This window comes from Anomaloglossus baeobatrachus, chromosome 7 (assembly GCF_048569485.1).
Source record: "Anomaloglossus baeobatrachus isolate aAnoBae1 chromosome 7, aAnoBae1.hap1, whole genome shotgun sequence".
Classification (NCBI taxonomy): domain Eukaryota; kingdom Metazoa; phylum Chordata; class Amphibia; order Anura; family Aromobatidae; genus Anomaloglossus; species Anomaloglossus baeobatrachus.
Genome location: NC_134359.1, coordinates 176,430,875 through 176,451,477, shown reverse-complemented (window position 1 = coordinate 176,451,477; position 20,603 = coordinate 176,430,875). Strand labels below are relative to the sequence as shown.

General features: G+C 47.4%; 1 protein-coding gene across 2 annotated transcripts in view; it reads left to right on the top strand.

Annotated features, from left to right (window-relative positions):
- FBXL18 (F-box and leucine rich repeat protein 18) overlaps positions 1–20,603 on the top strand; it is a 124,726-nt gene that overhangs the window by 53,501 nt on the left and 50,622 nt on the right. For both annotated transcript variants that reach the window (XM_075319046.1, XM_075319045.1), the window contains one exon: positions 3,023–4,569. In XM_075319046.1, the coding sequence (XP_075175161.1) occupies positions 3,023–4,569 (1,547 nt within the window). The remainder of the gene's footprint in view (positions 1–3,022; positions 4,570–20,603) is intronic.

Below are 20,603 nucleotides of genomic sequence, written 5' to 3'. Positions count from 1 at the left end.
GGGCACACACAGATCACTAAGTGGGGGGGGCACACACAGATCACTAAGTGGGGGGGGCACACAGACATCACTAAGTGGGGGGGCACACAGACATCACTAAGTGGGGGGGCACACAGACCACTAAGTGGGGGGGCACACAGACCACTAAGTGGGGGGGGCAGACAGACATCACTAAGTGGGGGGGGCACACAGACATCACTAAGTGGGGGGGGCACACAGACATCACTAAGTGGGGGGGGGCACACAGACATCACTAAGTGGGGGGGGGCACACAGACATCACTAAGTGGGGGGGCCACACAGACATCACTAAGTGGGGGGCACACACAGACATCACTAAGTGGGGGGGCACACACAGACATCACTAAGTGGGGGGGCACACACAGACATCACTAAGTGGGGGGGCACACACAGACATCACTAAGTGGGGGGGCACACACAGACATCACTAAGTGGGGGGGCACACACAGACATCACTAAGTGGGGGGGCACACACAGACATCACTAAGTGGGGGGGCACACACAGACATCACTAAGTGGGGGGGGCACACAGACCATTAAGTGGGGGGGGCACACAGACATCACTAAGTGGGGGGGCACACACAGACATCACCAAGTGGGGGGGCACACACAGACATCACCAAGTGGGGGGGCACACACAGACATCACCAAGTGGGGGGGCACACACAGACATCACCAAGTGGGGGGGCACACACAGACATCACCAAGTGGGGGGGCACACACAGACATCACCAAGTGGGGGGGCACACACAGACATCACCAAGTGGGGGGGCACACACAGACATCACCAAGTGGGGGGGCACACACAGACATCACCAAGTGGGGGGGCACACACAGACATCGCCAAGTGGGGGGGCACACAGACATTACTAGGAGACTGGGGGCCACGGACAGCACTTGCAAGCACAGACGTCACTAGGGGGTACACAGCATTGGAGAGAACACAGCACTGGGAGCTGCACACAGCACTGCAGGTGGCACGCTACATAGAACAAGGGGTGGGGAGCGGGCGGCACACAGCACTGATAGGGCACACACACTGGGAGCTGCACCCTTCACTGATAGGGCATGCTGCACCAGAGAGCGGACGGCGCGGGGGAGCGGGCGGCACACACACTGGGAGCTGCACACTTCACTGATGGGGCACGTTGCACCGGAGAGCGGGCGGCGCACACACTGGGAGCTGCACACTTCACTGATGGGGCACGTTGCACCAGAGAGCGGGCAGCGCACACGCTGGGAGCTGCACACTTCACTGATGGGGCACGTTGCACCGGAGAGCGGGCGGTGCACACACTGGGAGCTGCACACTTCACTGATGGGCCACACTGCACCGGAGAAGGGGTGGAGAGCGGGTGGCACAATGCTGGAAACAAAGCTGCTGTAGGAAGGAAGCGCAGAGCGCTAAACCCACCCACAAAGTAAGTCCTGAGCTCACTGGCACCTGCCAGCGAAAGGGCTCATTGGTGCGTTCAAGCAGCACATGTGGAGATTTAAAGGGCCGGCTGCCAGTAAAATGACGGCGGTGGCCGGAGTACTGCCGCCCACGGGAATCTGCCCCGGGGCCTCACAAAAGGTCATAGCGGACCGCGGGCCGGAGGTTCCCCACCCCTGCACTAAAGGATGTGCTCAAAATACTGCCCATTGTGTTGAATTGTCAACGCGATTCTCTTCTCCCACTCTTGACACATCGAGAGTAAGGGGCACTTTGCACACTGCGACATCGCAGGTGCGATGTCGGTGGGGTCAAATTGAAAATGACGCACTTCCGGCATCGCATGCGACATCGCAGTGTGTAAAGCCTGGATGATACGATTAACGAGCGCAAAAGCGTCGTAATCGTATCATCGGTGCAGCGTCGGCGTAATCCATGATTACGCTGACGCGACAGTCCAATGTTGTTCCTCGCTCCTGCGGCAGCACACATCGCTGTGTGTGAAGTCGCAGGAGCGAGGAACGTCTCCTACCGGCCTCACTGCGGCTTCCGTAGGATATGCGGAAGGAAGGAGGTGGGCAGGATGTTTACATCCTGCTCATCTCCGCCCCTCCGCTCTGATTGGCCGGCTGCCGTGTGACGTCGCAGTGACGCCGCACGACCCGCCCCCTTAACAAGGAGGCGGGTCGCCGGCCACAGGGACGTCGCACGGCAGGTGAGTGTGTGTGTGAAGCTGGCGTAGCGATAACTTTCGCTACGCCAGCTATCACCACATATCGCTGCTGCGACGAGGGCGGGGACTATCGCACTCGGCATCGCAGCATCGGCCTGCGATGTCTTAGTGTGCAAACCCCGCCTAATACCGCAGAAGAAATGCTACCACAGGCCTCCTGTATCCATTGTTTCAGGTGCCCCACATCCTGGATCTGCGGTATTGCTCTCGGTGTGTCAAGAGTGGGAGAAGAGAATCACATTGACAATTCAATAGGGTCTCTGTCTCTACATTAATCTGCTCTCATATGGGGTAGCAAAAATCTGGTGACAGATTCCCTTTAAAATCATAATGTTGAGATATTACAAAAGGCAGCTGCTTCCAAAGTACTAATACTGGTACTGTACAGGATGAGCAATTTATTTTCCAAAAACAAGCATGGCTCTGCTTATATTACTTTCAGATGCTGGGCCGCGCACGCAGTGCCATCAAATTTGGCACCGATAAAATTAAAAAAAAAAAAAAAAAAGCTGGAAACTAAAGGAGAATTTTTTGAATCCCATGTTATTTCATGTTGTCCACATGCCGCTGTTGATTTCATCATATGACTGTGCCATTATAATCGGATTGATTGCTCTCAGTGAGAGAAACAAAATTAAAATTTTGTAGTTGTGATACCTTTTACCCTTTTCACTGAGAGCAATCAATCATTTTTCAATTGGCTAACACGGTACAAAAACCTTTTTCTTTTAATTATAATCGGAGACATAGTATGCACTTGTGAACCTAACCTAGTATAGGTGTATTACACATCTTTTTTTGCTGTTATTTTATGTCCTTTTTTTTTTCTTTCAGGCTAGAGATGAACAAGTGAAGCAAATGCTTAAAACCATATCTCGAGAGATCTGTGAACTTGACATAAGTGACTGCTACTGGTTGAATTCCCCAACTATGGATATTGTATCGAGTTGTAGGAAACTTGTTAAATTGGATATGTCTGGATGTTCTGTAACCTCTCTACGATTGTCTAAGATTCTTACAAATCTTCATTTTTTGCATTCCTTGTCTATTGACATCAATGCAGGTTTTGACTCTGGGCAGCTGAGTAGTGAGTGCAGAACCACTCTTGGGCAATTAAGAGAATTAAAACAGACTCTGTTTGTTCCATCTTACGGTGTTGTGCCTTGTTGCACTAGTCTTGAGAAGTTGCTTCTCTTCTTTGAAGTTTTGGATAGAACTCGTGACGGAATGGTAATGTCTGGTCAACTGATGGTAGGAGAAAGTAATGTGCCTCATTACCAACACCTTAGGCTATTTTATGCTCGTCTTGCACCTGGATATATAAATGAAGAGGTTGTCCGATTGTATTTAGCAGTTCTTAGTGACCGTACTCCAGAAAATCTTAGATCTTTTCTATTATCTGTTCCTGGAAGCTTAACCGAAAGCAGAGCTGCCAAAAATCTCTTTGAATCCATGGCAAAAAATATAACATTGGAGGCCTTCCAGTTACCAAAATCCTGGCTTAATGGATCTTCATTACTCCAGCACATGAAGTTTACTTGTCCTTCATATTTGAGTTTTAGCCGCTGCATGATTTCTGGTGAACAACTTACTCAAAGTATCTTAAATGGTAGAAGAGACTGCAAAAGCCTTGTCAGTTTGAATTTGAGGGGATGCACATTATGCCTTATTTCAAACTTACCTTTTAGAAAACCAGAAGATGAAATAGATTGTTCAATTTTAGGTAGACTAATATCTGCCTGCCCAAACCTTGCACATTTGAACTTGTCATCCGCACACCACCACAATTCAGATATATCTGGAGCACATCTTTGTGACATTCTTTCACAGCTTAAGAAGTTACGATCAATATCTTTGCCTGTGTGTGCTATAACAGATATTAGAACCAAACCTCTTTATTATGCTCCTGGACAATCTATTCCCAGCACGTCTGCTCCTACTTTTAGCAATAAGGTGCGAATTGGAGTACCCTCGTTTGTCATTATGTCGGAAGAGCAAGATACGCTAAAATTACAGTCTGCATTCTGGAAATTTCTCAAGGGAGTACCAGTTTTGGAGAACTTAGAATTAATTGGCTCTAATTTTTATTCATTCATGCCCCGTAATGATCCAGCAATACGAAATACTTACCCACCATGTAAACATTCCCAAACTGTGCGTGATGAAGATATTGCTGCAGTCAGTCAACTCTATTTTTTGCAAAGCCTTACCCTAGCCCAACTGCCAGGAATATATACAGGCTCTTGCCTTGTGAGCATTGGTAGGAGCTGTCAGCAATTGCGTACCTTATCGCTGGCAAATTTTGGTATGATGGGCAAAATGATGTTCATGTCCTCTCTATGTGAGATGTTGACGCACTGCAAATATTTAAAAGATCTGAGGTAAGCCGTAATAGGATTTTCTGTTGTATTGTATAATTCTATTTTATTCTTGTTACTCTTATAGAGCCAACGTATTCTGAAAGTTTGTACATACCGTATTTTTCGGACTATAAGACGCACCTGACCATAAGACGCACCCTGGTTTTAGAGGAGGAAAATAGGAAAGTACAATTTTACCCAAAAAATATGGTCATGACACACTGTTATGGGGCGAGGATCTGCTGCTGACACTGTTATGGGGGTAATGTCCCCAAATTCTCTACTAAGATACCCCATTCTGATAAGGATCCTCCTGCCTTGTATATGATCCTGCTCATATATCCCCCCATCCTGCTAATAGTATACCCCCCATCCATCCTGCTAATAATATACCTTCCATCCATCCTGCTCATGATATACCTTCCATCCAGCCTGCTCATGATATGCCCCCATCCATCCTGCTCATGATATGCCCCCATCCATCCTGCTCATGATATGCCCCCATCCATCCTGCTCATGATATACCTTCCATCCAGCCTGCTCATGATATGCCCCCATCCATCCTGCTCATGATATGCCCCCATCCATCCTGCTCATGATATGCCCCCATCCATCCTGCTCATGATATGCCCCCATCCATCCTGCTCATGAGATGCCCCCATCCATCCTGCTCATGATATGCCCCCATCCATCCTGCTCATGATATGCCCCCATCCATCCTGCTCATGAAATGCCCCCATCCATCCTGCTCATGAAATGCCCCCATCCATCCTGCTTATGAAATGCCCCCATCCATCCTGCTCATGATATACCCCCATCCTGGTAAATGGCGTGTATCCTGTAGCACAGGAAAAAAAAAAATAAACGTTTATACTTACCCTTCCTCACTCCCTGAAGCACCGATCTCTGTCTCAGCTGCAGCGCCGCTGTGTGGAGCCGTCACCGTGTGTGGAGCCGTCACCGTGTGTGGAGCCGTCACCGTTGTCTGCAGCATCGCGTCTTCCTGTCTGTGCCGGCGGTCAGCTGATCTGGACACTAGCGGCGCGCACCGCGATAACGTCATCGCTGTGCGCGCCGCTAGTCCACCAGCTAGTGTCCAGATCAGCTGACCGCCGGCACAGACAGGAAGACGCGATGCTGCAGGGGGACGGCTCCACACACGGTGACGGGTGAGTACACTGATTCACTGCACCCCGCGCTGATGATGATGCACGGGGGACAGTGAATACAGCCGCACATGATCACTCCAGGCTGTAGTTGCCAGGGGTGATCACGGCCGGCTGCTAATTATGCACACCCCCCCTTCCCGCCCATCACCCCGCCCACCTGTCAGCGCCGGTTTCGCTGAGAGATGATGGGCGGGAGGATGGGCGTGCATATGTAATGAGCGGGCCCACGTGGTCACGGCAGGCTGCTGCAGGCTGTTACAGCCTGCTGGTGCCGCTGATGACCTGCTCCACCGCGGCACCCTCATTCCCCGCACCCGCAACCTTATAGTCAGACCATAAGACACACCCCCCACTTTCCCCCAACATTTGGGGGGAAAAAAGTGCATCTTATGGTCCGAAAAATACGGTAGATTGCAAAACCAACCAGTCCCTCCAGAAATGCTATTTATGTTCCTAAAAAGTGGAAATCCATCAAATAAATGTCATTTAAATCCTGGCTTTTGACTTAAGGGAGCAGTGACTACAAGGGAAAAAGTAAGTTTTATTCTCTCTGCAGCTGCTCGTTTCCAGTCATCAGGGTAGTGCAGGAAGCTGTCGCAGGCTCTGCGCATTACACAGTGAGTGTAAGTGTAATCAGTCCCCTGCACTTTGAATGCATTCATATGCAAACACTCAATATGCAGGGGAGTTATTATAACGTTCTATCTGTATAGTGAACGATGACGGGTGACGGCTCCCTGCACTAACCTAAAGACTTGGAAGTGAGTAGCTGCGGTGAAAATAAAACTTAGTTTATCTGCGCACGCTGCGTTTTTTACCGCGTTTTTGCACGTTTCTGAAGTGCGTTTTTGGGCTCAAACTGCATGACTTTGCTTCCCCAGCAGCAAAGCTTATGAAATTTCATTTTTGTTGTCCCCACAGAGCAGTTTTATTTGGCTGCGTTTTTGAGCTAAAAAAAAAATGGTTGTGTCAATTCTTTTCTGCGTTTTTTTTTACGTTTTTCCACCCATGCAATGCATTGGAAAAACACAGCAAAATGCAGTAAACAAAAACGCAGCAAAACACTGCCATAAACGCACGGTGCGTTTTTGTGCGTTTTTTGCGACAAAAAACGCACAAAAACGCAGCGTCAAGAAAACGCAGCGTGCGCACATAGCCTTAATTTAATTTCCATAGCTATTGCTGCAGTAAACCAGTAGACGGGGTTTAAACGCTATTGACCTGCAAATTACCACTGTATCTGCAGCTGCTTGTCTGCAGGTGAAAGGTTCCCTATAATGACGCCTGTCATTCCCTGTTGGCAGTGGACAATCAGTGCCTATTTATACTCAGATGCACACACTATTCTGAATTTCATCAGCAGCCACATAACCTATGAGTTTGTTTTTGGAGTGCTTGTGCTACTACTTTACTTTTATTACAGGGTTGACAGGGTTGACTGTCATATATTCATTGTAATATGTTTTATAGCCCAGTCAAAACTGTATTTTAAATGTAAAGCAAATTTGTTGCTGTTTAAGGAAGTAGTTGTGCCCACATGATCATTGTGACTGATGCCATATCCTACTTCCAGGAATGCAGGAATGGAGATAACTGTTCCTGCCCATTTAACCCCCTTGATGGACTGCCTCTGCTCACAACTCGATAATGGGTCGTCGAATGGTTGCCGTGGCTGTGGATAATTTAGCAATTGCCATTGGTTTTCCATCTCAACACACTTTTTAAGTACTGCCTATTTATGGGGGGGGGGTGAGTTCTATTTTTAATGAGTCCTTTTTTTGTCCTACACAGGTATACAATACATTTTGACAAGTCTTTTTTTTTTTTTTTTTTAAGGAAAAAATGATGAGAACAACGTTGAACTTTTTCGCTATAATTCCAAAAGGTGTGTTTGGCTCAAAGCCAACATTGTGCATCACCGAAAAAAGCACATTAAGGCATAGTGGAAGTGGCTTTATGCTTTAGGGCTAGTTTTTGGCAGCAGGAACTGGACATTTAGTTAAGGGGAAAGGAATTATGAACAGTTCCAAATATCCTTCAATTTTCCATCTAAACCTTCAGGCCTCTGATAAAAAGCTGAATATAAATTCCACATTTCAGTACGACAACCACCCTAAGTATATCTGCAAATCAACAAAATTGTTTTCAGAGAAGATCATACTTTTGGAGTGTACAAGGCAGATAAGACCTTAATCCAATTGGGAATCTGTGGAATGACCTGTAGAGGGCACTGTACACATAAGATGCCATCACAATCTAATAGATTTGGTGTGCTACTTCAAGGAAGAATGGTCAAAGATTGACAATGTAACGCCGGTGGGTGTGGACCCACTGAGCCACGGCCCAGGCTTACCCTGGAGGGGCATGCATAAATGTCTACCTGGCCTTCACTAGAGCCTCTGGTGGTGAGGATAGGCTGGGCTGCAGGTAGACACCAGACACCACTCACAGGGCAGTCTCCAGGGCTGCAACAGCTGACCGACAGGTCAAGGCAGATTTACGAGATAAAGGAAGGTTAGACAGAGGTGTAGTCAGATGGTCCAGGTTTGGGGCAGGAAGCACAGATTCAGAATACAAGTCTGGGTCAGTAATGGAGAGATCAGACAGGATGAGTAAACAAGCCGGGACGTTAACAGGTGAGGCAATACAGAGAGTACCCTGCAGGAATCTAAACACGTGATGAACTAGAACCTAGATCAGGTGAGGAGTGGTATGTGGACCTGCCTTATCAAGCCCCTGCTGCAAGGGGATTGGCTAGGGAACATAAACTCTGCCGGACACCCTGCCTCACTATAGCGATGTGAAACCCACTAGCAGGAGGATACAGCAGAGTTTGAAAGGCTATAAACTGAACCTAGGATGAGCAGAGCGGTGACCTCAGTGAGAAGGGCGATGCTTGCCACTAGTGCGAATCGTTGTCATGACCCTATTCCCCTCCCCCCTATGATTCCTGTTTTTTGGCTGGATCGTTGGAGGAACCTTTGGAGAATGGCAGGGGCGCAGATGTTCTCAGCGGGCTCCCATGATCTCTCTTCGAGACCAAACCCCTTCCAGTCGATTAAATATAAGATTTTCCCCCAGACCATCTTAGAGTCCAAGATGTCCATAAACTTAAACACATCCGAGGAATGGGCGCAAGGACAGGAGTATGGGTCATGGAGAAACGATTAAGGACTACTGGCCTCAAGAGTGAGGTGTGAAAAGAATTCAGGATCCAATCATTAGATGGCAGGTGAAGCTTAAAGGTTACCAGATTGTTCTGCCTGAGAATTTTGAATGGTCCAAGTTACCGAGGATCTAACCTATATGAAGGCACCTTCAGGCGAATGTTCCTTGAGGCTAACCAGACATTATCTCCAGGACGATACTGTATATAAAACTATTTTGAATGACTTGAGAATAAGAAATTTTGTCTATCGAATAGCTTGAAACTGTACACTCTGTTCAAACTAAATAATACAATAAGATATGTACATCATATGAGTCAACATGCATGAAAGAGTTTCTATATATTGCCAGACATAAAAGTCCACATACACCAGTTAAAAAAATCATAACGTTAGGCAAATAAATTTTCTTAATATCACTAGATAAGATTAACATAAAGCATGCTGTCCAATACCAGACTGACCTTTCAGACCTGCGTCCAATTGCGTCCCCTTGATGCGAATTTTGCAGATGGCTTCCTCAGAAGGGGTTAGTAGGATAGTGAAGGGCTATGCTTTTTATACCCTTATGGTGATACATATCGCTACGTGTGAGGAGCGAACACCACAAGTGCTGCGCCCCCGAAGTTCTGGGTCCAGCACCTCATCGACATGCCCAGTGTGATATGTCAGAGAGGAGCATGTTGCTAAGGCACCACTAAGATGCCTTCCTCGGAATCCAGCGTTTAGCACCGCGGATACTCGCACATAGCTCCATGGAAACCAGGAAGCGTCTGGCGTAATCATCCTGAAGAGCATATATAAGATGGCAAATGTAGTTCTCGAGGATCAGCTTAACACGTTTCCCTTGCCCATTTGTCTGCTGTGGTACGTAGAAGAAAAAATTAGCAGAATATTCATTTTCAGTAGCTTGTACAGGGCTTTCCAGATCCTAGAAGTGAACTGTCCATGATGAAGTTCATAGCAATATATTGCCAGTGAGCAGAAGGAACCGCCATGGGTTGAAGACCAGCCAACTTCTCCTTGGAAGACTTATTCGTGCACAATGTGAATAGGCAGCAACTAAGTCACGGACAGCCTTAACTAGCAAGGGCCGCCAGAAGCTGCAAGCAATTAGCTCAGTGGATTTGTGTATGTCTATATGACCAGCCAACTTGGAGTTGTGACCCCAAAACAGAATTCTCCTCCTCCTAAACGTAGGAACAAACATTTTGCTCAGAGGAATCTCTTTAAATGAAACAGGGGCTGGCTGCTTCAATAATCCTGGCTGTTGTAATGATGTGCTGAAGCTCTGCCATAGAATCGAATGCGTCAAAGAACCGGGACAGGACATCTGCTTTGACATTCTTCTCTGCAGGACGGAAGTGTAGCTTAAATTTAAAATGAGCAAAGAATAGCAACTACCTGGCTTGATGAGGATTCAACCTCTGGGTTGATTGCAGGAAGGTCAGGTTCTTGTGGTCCATGTAAATTATTACCGGAGAACTGGCACCCTCTAATAGATGTCGCCATTCTTCAAGCACCAGCTTTACAGCCAGAAACTCATGATCCCCAATGGTATACTTTTGGTCGGCTGGCGAGAACAATTTGGAAAAAAAAACGCAAAAGGCAGGGTTCCCTAAAGAAGTTAATCACAGGAGAACAACGCCAGCACCGATAGAAGAGGCATCTATCTCCAAGAAAAACTGCTTGTTAGGATCAGGGAGGGTGGTGTAGAACTGGGGCTCCTGTGAAGGCCTCTTTAACCCCTTAACGACCGCAGGCAGTAAAGTTACGTCCTAGTGGTCATAGTGTTAATCCCCACCTGCTGCTGTGGGCCGCAGGTGGGGATCCGTACACATGTCAGCTGATTTATACAGCTAACATGTGCCTAGAAGGTACGAGTGGAATCGCTATCCACCCGTACCTGTTAACCCCTTAAATGGCGCTGTCAAGATGTGACAGCACCATATTAATGGCAATGGCGGTTGATCCGGTAATCACAGGCCGATATCGGAAGTCACGTGATGTGGATGTGGATCCAGTGGTTGCCATGGTAGCACAGGGTCATGTGATGACTCCTGCAGCTCACATGAGTCACTTCCGTTCTGACATGGCTGAGAGTTTTGTGAGATAGATGTATATAATAAAGTTAACTGCACTCTCCAATAGTTTTTCATGCAACAGTGAGATTTATTTAGAAATATAGACGGTGGACAGTAGAAGGCAAGGGGAAAAGCAAGTACAACGTTTCGACCTGTAAGGTCTTTATCAGAAAATCGCTGAAAATAAAATCAAAAAACAAACATCAGTGTGCACCCTATAAAACATAGATTGCAGAAACATACATACATTTTTTTTTATATACAAATTATACATATGTACATATATACAAAATCAAAATCTGTACAGATCGATATTCAAGTATAATCATTCTTATAACCCAAAAATCTCTCTGATGTGGTAACTATTGAGTAGTAGAGGAAACACACAATGTCTATTGAAAGCTATTGTAGCAAGGCTAGAAGGCAGATATGTACAAAAAAGGGTTAATCTGTCAGGAATGGGAGGCAGGGTATTACCTTGATGCAATGTGATCTGGGCGCTCCTGCGCCTGTGTCCCAGCTGATCCGTCAGTGTGTGTGGCTGCTAAGCTGCCTAGGGTTTAAATAGCCCGCTCATGGTAGAGGGGGCGTAACGTAGCGGTCACATGATTGTGTGACGTCACAGTCACGTGGGTGTAGACAGCCTGCTCATAGAGGAAGGGGGAGGTAGTCACGTCGTTATGGGACGTCACATTAGCAGTGTGAATGTAGAAAACACTGCTTGTTGGGGCGAGGGGATGGGCTTCAGCAGTTACGTGGGTGTGAGTGGCTTATTGGTTTAGACATTAATAGTGTAATCATAGATAACACTGCTTACACTACTAATGTGACGTCCCATAACCACGTGAACCGCCGCGCTATACTTCTCCCTTCTACTAAGAGCAGTTTAAACCCATATGCCATTCATAACCCACGTGACTGCTGAAGCCCATCCCCTCGCCCCACCAAGCAGTGTTATCTACGTTCACAATGCTATTGTGACGTCCCATAACCATGTGACCGGCGTGCTATACCTCCCCCTTCCTCTGAGTAGGCTGTCTAAACTAATATGCCACTCACACCCACGTGACTGCCGAAGCCCATCCCCTCGCCCCAATAAGCAGTGTTCTTTTCTACGTTCACACATCTAATGTGACGTCCCATAACCACGTGACTACCTCCCCCTTCCTCTATGAGGAGGCGGTCTACACCCACGTGACTGTGACATCACACAATCACGTGACCGCTGCGTTACGCCCCCTCTACTATGAGCGGGCTATTTAAACCCTAGGCAGCTTAGCAGACACAGTCACGAGCGCCCAGATCACATTGCATCAAGGTAATACCCTGCCTCCCATTCCTGACAGATTAACCCTTTTTTGTACATATCTGCCTTCTAGCCTTACTACAATAGCTTTCAATAGACATTGTATATATGTACATATGTATAATTTGTATATAACATTTTTTATGTATGTTACTGCAATCTATGTTTTATAGGGTGCACACTGATGTTTGTTTTTTGATTTATTTTCAGCGATTTTCTGATAAAGACCTTACAGTTCGAAACGTTGTAGTCTCTTTTTCCCTTGCCTTCTACTGTCCACCGTCTATATTTTTAAATAAATCTCACTGTTGCATGAAAAACTATTGGAGAGTGCAGTGAACTTTATTATATACTACCTGGGAAGCTATATCCCATCTACCAGCACCTCTTAATTTAACCAGCTGTGTGCACACTAATTTTATCATTTGAGATAGGAGATGAGTATATCAGGTATTCATAGCTGTGATCAGCAGATATTTAAGAGCGATCAGACTGCTGATCCATATAGCCTCCTAGAGGCACCTGTAAAATAAAAAAATAAAGTTTAAAAAAAACTTTTGGAAAATTAAAGAAAAACAAAAAAAACCCTAAATGTTCAAATCACCCCCCTTTCGCCCCATTGAAAATTAACGGGTTAAAAAAACTAAAAAAAAAAATGTACACACATTTTGCTATCGCACGATAGAAATGCCCGATCTATCAAAATATAAAATCAATTAATCTGATCAGTAAACTGCATAGCGTCAAGAAAATTCCAAATGCCAAAATTACGTTTTTTGGTCGCCGCATATTTTGCGCAAAATGCAATAACAGGCAATTAAAATGTAGCATCTGCGTAAAAATGATACTGTTAAAAACGTCAGCTCGAGGCACAAAACATAAGCAGCCAAAGATCCCAAAAAATGAGAATGCTCGTGGAAAATGGCGCAAAACGTACGCCACTTTTTTCGGACAAACGTCTGATTATTTTTTTTAACTCCTTAGATAAAAGTTAACTTATTCATGTTTGGTGTCTACAAACTCGTACTGACCTCAATAAATCACATCAACACATCAGTTTTACCATATAGTGAACACTGAATAAAATATCCCAAAAACAATAGTGCAATCACTCTTTTTTTGCAATTTTTCCTCATTTGGAATTTTTTTTGCCGTTTTCCAGTACACTATATGGTAAAACTCATGGTTTCATTTAAAAGTACAGCTCATTTTGCAAAAAATGAGCCCTCACATGACCAGATTGACTGACAAATAAAAGTTACGTCTCTCGGAAGAATGGCGAAAAAAAACACGGAAAGAGCAAAATTTGCCGCTCATGAAGGGGTTAAAATGCTGATCTGAGTGGGAGGATGAATGGGAAAAACAGTGCTGCCGCTGAAAAAGGGTGGTGAATTGGTGATTTATTTTTTTTTTTTGTCAGCGCGTTTGATTCATATAATCTCACGTCTGTTGAGGGCTTCCATACAATTGGGTGGGTAATGTGGTATATAATAATAATAATATATTATGTATTCACTAATATGCCATTAATTCCACAGCGCTTTACATACATCAGAAACACTGTCTCCATTGGGACTCACAATCTAAATTCTCTCACAAAACAATCACTGATCTCAGGGAGACCAGCCAGAGAAAACACTGCCAGCAGCCAGCGAGGGCGCTCAAGACAGTGAAATCCTAGGTGTATTGCCCCCTGAGAAATATGCAAATCAAAAAGGTCCGTGGAGCCTCTGTTAGGAGTCTCAACACAGAAACCAGCCAGATATCCCTCCAGGAAGGGCCCAGCGAAGGGGTGACTCTTTTTAGGAGACCACCATAACCACCATATTAAGTGGCCCTTTTAGTCAATATCCAACTTTTTGACAAGTTTAAAGATATGACAAGGGAATCTAAATTCTCTATCATTATGTCTTTGGAGTGTGAGAGGAAACTGGAGAACTCGTAGGAAACCCATGCAAACACGGGACAACATGTAAACTACTTACAGATGTTGTCCTTGGTGTTATTTGAACCCAGGACCCCAGGTACAAGTGCATCTCAATAAATTAGAATTTCATCAAAAAGTTCATTTATTTCACTAATTCAATACAAAAAATATATTTGTGTTTCTTCAGCTATTTTGTCATACCATGCCTGAGGAAGAGACCTGAGATATCTCGAAAGCTTGCTTTATAACATCATATTTTATTTTTATTTTAGTTAGCTATTAAAAGGTATCAAAACTACAAAATTTTAATTTTGTTTCTCTCACTGAGAGCAATCAATACAAAAAGGGAAACATATCTTATATAGAGCCATTACAAACAGAGTGGTCTAATTCATATGTTTATTTCTGTTTAATGTTGAAGATTATGGCTAAAGCGGGCTTTACACGCTACGATATCGTTAATGATTTATCGTTGAGGTCACGTTGTTTGTGACGCACATCCGGCGTCATTAACGATATGGCAGTGTGTGACACTTATGTGCGACCTAAAACGATCTCAAAAGCGGCCAAAATGGTTTGCCGCAGAGAGGTCGTCCTAAACAAAAAATCGTTCTCTTCTTATTAGCGATGTTGTTCCTTGTTCCTGCGGCAGCACACAAAGCTATGTGTGACACTGCAGGAGCGAGGAACATCTCCTTACCTGCCTCCACCGGCTATGCGGAAGGAAGGAGGTGGGCGGGATGTTTACGTCCCACTCATCTCCGCCTCTACGCTTCTATTGGACGGCTGCTGTGTGGCATCGCTGTGACGCCGCACGACACGCCCCCTTAGAATGGAGGCGGATCGCCGGCCACAACGACGTCGCAGGACAGGTAAGTCCGTGTGATGGGTGTAAGTGAGGTTGTGCGCGACGGGCAGTGATTTACCCGGGTCGCACAACCAACGGGGACGGGTACGATCGCTTGCGATCTCGCTAGCGAGATCGCAGCGTGTAAAGCCCGCTTTACAGTCAATGAAAACACAAAGGTCATTATCTCAGAAAACTAGAACAATTTCCACAAAACACCTTAAAAACCTTCCTGAGCTTTTAAAATGGTCCCTTACTCTGGTTCAGTAGACTACACAGTCATGGGAAAGACTGCTGATTTGACAGATGTCCAGAAGGCAGACATTGACACACTCCACAAGGAGAGTAAGCCACAAAAGGTCATTGCTAAAGAAGCTGGATATTCACAAAGTGCTGTATTCAAGCATATTAATGGAATGTTGAGTCGAAGGAAAAAGTGGGGTAGAAAAGGTGCACAAGCAATCGGGATAAATGCAGCCTTGATAGGATTAACAAAAGGCCATTCAAAAATTTGAGGGAGATTTGCAAGGTGTGAACTGCTGCTGGAGTCAGTGCTTCAAGCCACCACACACAGACGTATCCAGGATATGGGCTACAACTGTCACATTCCTTGTGTCAAGCCACTGATGAACAATAGACAATGGCAGAAGCATTTTACCTGGGCCAAGGAGATAAAGAACTGGACTGTTGCTCAGTGGTTCAAGGTGTTTTCAGATGAAAGTAAATTTTGCATTTGATTTGGAAATAAAGGTTCCAGAATCTGGAGGAAGAGTATAGAGGCACACAATCCAAGCTGCTTGATGTCTAGTGTGACGTTTCCATAATCGGTGATGGTTTGGAAAGCCATGTAATCTGCTGGTGTAGGATCCACTGTTATTATTAAGACCAAAATCAGCGCAGCCCTCTACCAGGAAATTTTAAAGCACTTCATGCTTCCCTCTGCCGATATGATTTTTGGAGATGGAAATTTAATTTGGCACCTGTTCACACTGCCAAAAGTACCAATACCTTGTTTAATAACCACAGTTTTACTGTGCTTGATTGGCCAGCAACTCGCCTGACATAAACCCCATAGAGTATCTATGAGGTATTGTCAAGACGAAGATGAGAGACACCAGACCCAATATTGCAGACGAACTGAAGGCTGCTATAAAAGCAATCTGAGCTTCCATAACACCTCAGTAGTGCCACAGGCAGATTGCCTCCATGTCATGCTGCATTGATGCAGTAATTCATGCAATATTGTCTCCTCCCCATAATCCTATAGAATGTAAGCCCGCAAGGGTAGGGCCCTCTTCCCTCTGTACTAGTCTGTCTACTGTAACTTGTATACATATTTTGTATGTAACCCCCTTCTCATGTACAGCACCATGGAATTAATGGTGCTCTATAAATAAACAATAATAATAATAAATAATAATAATGCAAAAGGAGCCTGACCAAGTATTGAGTGCGTTTACTGTACACACTTTTCAGTAGACCAACATTTCTGAGCTTGAAATCATGTTTTCAGTTGGTCTTATATAATCTAATTTTCTGAGCTAATGACTTTTGGGTTTTCATTGCCTGTAAGCCCTAATCATCAACATTAACAGAAATAAACACTTGAAATAGAGCATTCTGTTTTGTAATGACTCTATATACCGTATTTTTAGTTTTATATTATGCACTGGATTATACGACACAGCCTAAATTTAGAGAAAAAAATAAATATGGGATCCGTTTTATAATCGGGTGGTGTCTTATCACAAGGTGGTGGAACGGGGGTCATGTGACACCCTGGCACCGCCAGGTGGTCACACAGAATAGGCCCCCGCATAACACCTTCCCACACGGTTACACACAGTCAACAAAACCCTAGTCACTCCCCCCTCAAGGGAAGGAAAGGCACACCAGTGGGTGGGTACAGGCGGATGGAGAACGCCCACCTAGGGGTCTGGAGAACCCGGGGCAGGAAAAGCAGTAGTTGAAAGTTGTAGTTCAAGTGGAGAGGAGTCAGACTGGTGGAGGAGTTGAGAGGAGAAAGTGGAGAGCGGAGTCAGAAAGGAAAGGCGTTGGGGTTGGAGCCCCGGCGTACTGGCTAGGTGTCAGGCTGTAGTCCGTGTCTGTCAGGAGACAGGAAGATGGCAGCCGGAGATCCGAGGTGGACCGGGACAGGGTAGGAGCCCGCCGATACCGACACCGGAGAACCAACCCGGAAACCGTGCACAGAGGGGGTACTTGGACCCGTAAGCCAGGACCGGAACCAACGGTCTAGCTAATTAACCAATTGAGGGCAGGATTATAGGTCATGTCCCAACCAAAGTCCCAAAAGCAGACATCCACCCACCGCAGGGGATAGGGCATCCGCCAGGGCCCGGTAGAGCCCAAGGGTCAACGTCAACAGGCACGGCTCCCAACCAAAGTACCGGGAGCGGACTCCTGTGTTTCACACCGGGAAGTCCAACACACCAAAAACACAGTGCAGAGGAAAGTGACACAGACAATCAGCCCGGGTGTGGGACCAGAATACACCCGGCCACGGCAGCCGGCCACCAGCACCTTGGTTTACCATTGGACTTGTGTGATTCATTCAATCGGGAGTAAACTAACATCCCCCGGTCTGACCGGGCGCGCCGGCCCCTGCAATCACCACCCTCAGCACAGAGACACTGGGCCCCGGGGCATCCATCCCTACCCACGGAGGGGTTAACATCCAGCTGCCATCCCATCGCCCCCAGGTGCCCCACAACAGCAGCGGTGGTGCCACACTTCACCACACACCATGGGTGGCGTCGGACTGTTTACGGCAAATCCCGTACAAATATGTCCCCTTTTATTTGAAGTGTCCGCGCGACCCCCGGGTCCGGTAGAATCCCTCGAGCCACACTGCATATCCGGATCCAAGCAGCCCAGCTGCTGGCACAGGGGCGGCACACCTCAAAACCTTGCGTCACGAACAGGATGGTAACCCATCCACCTACCTGGTGGAAGTGCGCCTTGTTCTGGACTGTCAGTGGTGCTCCGCTGCAAAAACTTTGAAAAGCCGCCATTTTGCCGCCATTTTTCCGCCAGTTTTGGGAGCGAAAAAACGACAACCCAGCGTCTTCCCCGAGAAAGGGCGCGAAGTTGAAGCCCCCGCCCCCTTGGAACACAGCCGGAAGGAAGTGACTCCCGAGGCCGAAAACGAAACTGAGAGACACGCAAAAGGTCTGCTCCTGAAAAACCAGGGGGGCAGGCAGAAAACTGCGGCATGTGACCCAAGGAGATAAGAGGCAAGGACACCAGGACTCTGCCATCTTCTGTTCCTGGACACCATCTCGAGTGGATATCTGACCGGTCCGGCAACCCGAAAATGGAGGAACGTGCTCCCGGGACTGCTGACTGGGTGGAAGACCAGACCTCGAGGATGTGCCGCAAGATCCAGGCCCAAGCAAATTTCCTGCTGGCAAGATGTACGGCCGAGATGAAGGATCTGGCTGCAGCCGTTCAGGCGCGCGAAGAGGAGATGGCCTCGGAGGAGCGGGTAAGCAACCCACGCCCCTATGTTCCACCGAAACCAGCCCAACCGGCTGAGGAGCTCGGTCTGCCCCCGTCCGCCACGTCACCTCCCTTGCTGCCCGCACCTGCAATTAGTGCCCCGCTCGGTCCACTGCCCCAAGCTACGGCAGCGGTACCGGTTACATCTGCCTGCCCGACCTACCAAGGACAGGTCCGGCATTTCAACCCCCAAAAAGGATGGGGCTTCATATATATGCTGGGTATGGATGCCAAAATTTGTTTCCCGGAGGGATGTGGCCCCACACCTGCCTACGGGTCACCCGGATCGAGACTTGGCGCCAGAAGAACTGGTCTCTTACACCCGACACTGTGGAGAGAGAGGGGGTGGTTCGCCCTTGACGTGAGGAAGTGGGTGAAAATTGATGGAAAGCTGTGCCTTTACCCCCCTCCGCTATCTCCAACTATAGATGATGAGTAAGGTAGCGGTTCCCGGCTACCCCAGTCGTTGACCCCTGTTAGAGTCACTTCAGTTTTAATATGGACCATGGCCGAGAACTGGCAGGCCAACCCAAAAACTTTTGGGCTTTGTAAATACCCCTACCTACCTTCTTGTTGTGCATGGCACAGTCTCTGGAGAGGCTAATTGGAGGAAGGACCTGCGGTAGAGTAGGCTAAGGCCCAGTCAATAATGCAACCGGTGACTAACTTCCAGGTCAGGGGTCCCCGGACTATGGGACCCTCAACAAGGACTGTCGGGTAAGGAACTTTTTACCCGGCCCGTGTGGGCGTCACCCGGACCCGTTCCTGGACTTGGGAAAAGGGGTGTGCACCAGTGTTAGCGGTGGCACCAGGGAATAGGTTGTTTTGGGTGGGAGCGCAATAAGAAGGTGGCCCGTTCCGTCCCGTTCCGGTTTATGCAACATTTAAGAATTGTGCCTTCCGTAAAGGGAAGAAATGTTCAAATGTTTTTATTCTTGTTACCCTTTTATTTTTGCATTCCAGTTGCTGAAAAATAAATGGTGGTTGGACAGCCCGCGGACGGTCTGTATTTAACCAAGGGGGAATATGACGCCCTGGCACTGCCAGGTGGTCACACAGAATAAACCCCCGCATAACACCTTCCCACACAGGGTTACACACAGCCAACAAAACCCTAGTCGGGTGACTAGGGAAGGAAAGGCACACCAGTAGGCGGGACCAGGCGGATGGAGAACGCCCACCTAGGGGTCTGGAGAACCCGGGGCGGGAAAAGCAGTAGTTGAAAGTTGTAGTTCAAGTGGAGAGGAGTCAGACTGGTGGAGTGGAGGAGTCGAGAGGAGAAAGTGGAGAGCCGAGTCAGAAAGGAAAGACGTTGGGATTGGAGCCTCGGCATACTGGCTAGGTGGCAGGCTGTAGTCCGTGTCTGTCAGGAGATGGGAAGACGGCTGCCGGAGATCCGAGGTGGACCAGGACAGGGTAGGAGCCCGCCGGTACCTACACCGGAGAATCGACCCGGAAACCATGCACAGAAGGGGGTACTTGGACCCTGAAGCCAGGGCCGGAACCAACGGCCTAGCTAATTAACCAATTGAGGGCAGGATTATAGGTCCTGTCCCAACCAAAGTCCCAAAAGCAGACATCCACCCATCACGGGGGATAGGGAATCCGCCAGGGCACAGTAGATCCCAAGGGTCAGCGTCAACGGGCACGGCCACACTTCACCACAAACCGTGGGTGGCGTCACAGACTGTTTACGGCAAATCCCGTACAAATACGTCCCCTTTTATTTGAAGTGTCCGCGCAACCCCCGGGTCCGGTAGAATCCCTCGAGCCACACTGCGGATCCTGATCTGAGCAGCCCGGCTGCTGGCATGGGGGAAGCACAGGTCACAGGAGGCAGGGGCAGTGCTGGAGTATGGCGATGCTGCGGTCAGTGCAGAGGGGGGCCAGCGTTGTGCTCGGGCAGCCGGTGCTGCTCTGTGCTGGTGCTCGCTGCGGGCGGTGATGCACTGGCTATTCTGAAGATCTCGGCCATATGGGCTTCAAAAAATAGGGGCCAGAGTCGGCGCAGAAGAGAGCTTAAGCCATTAATTGAA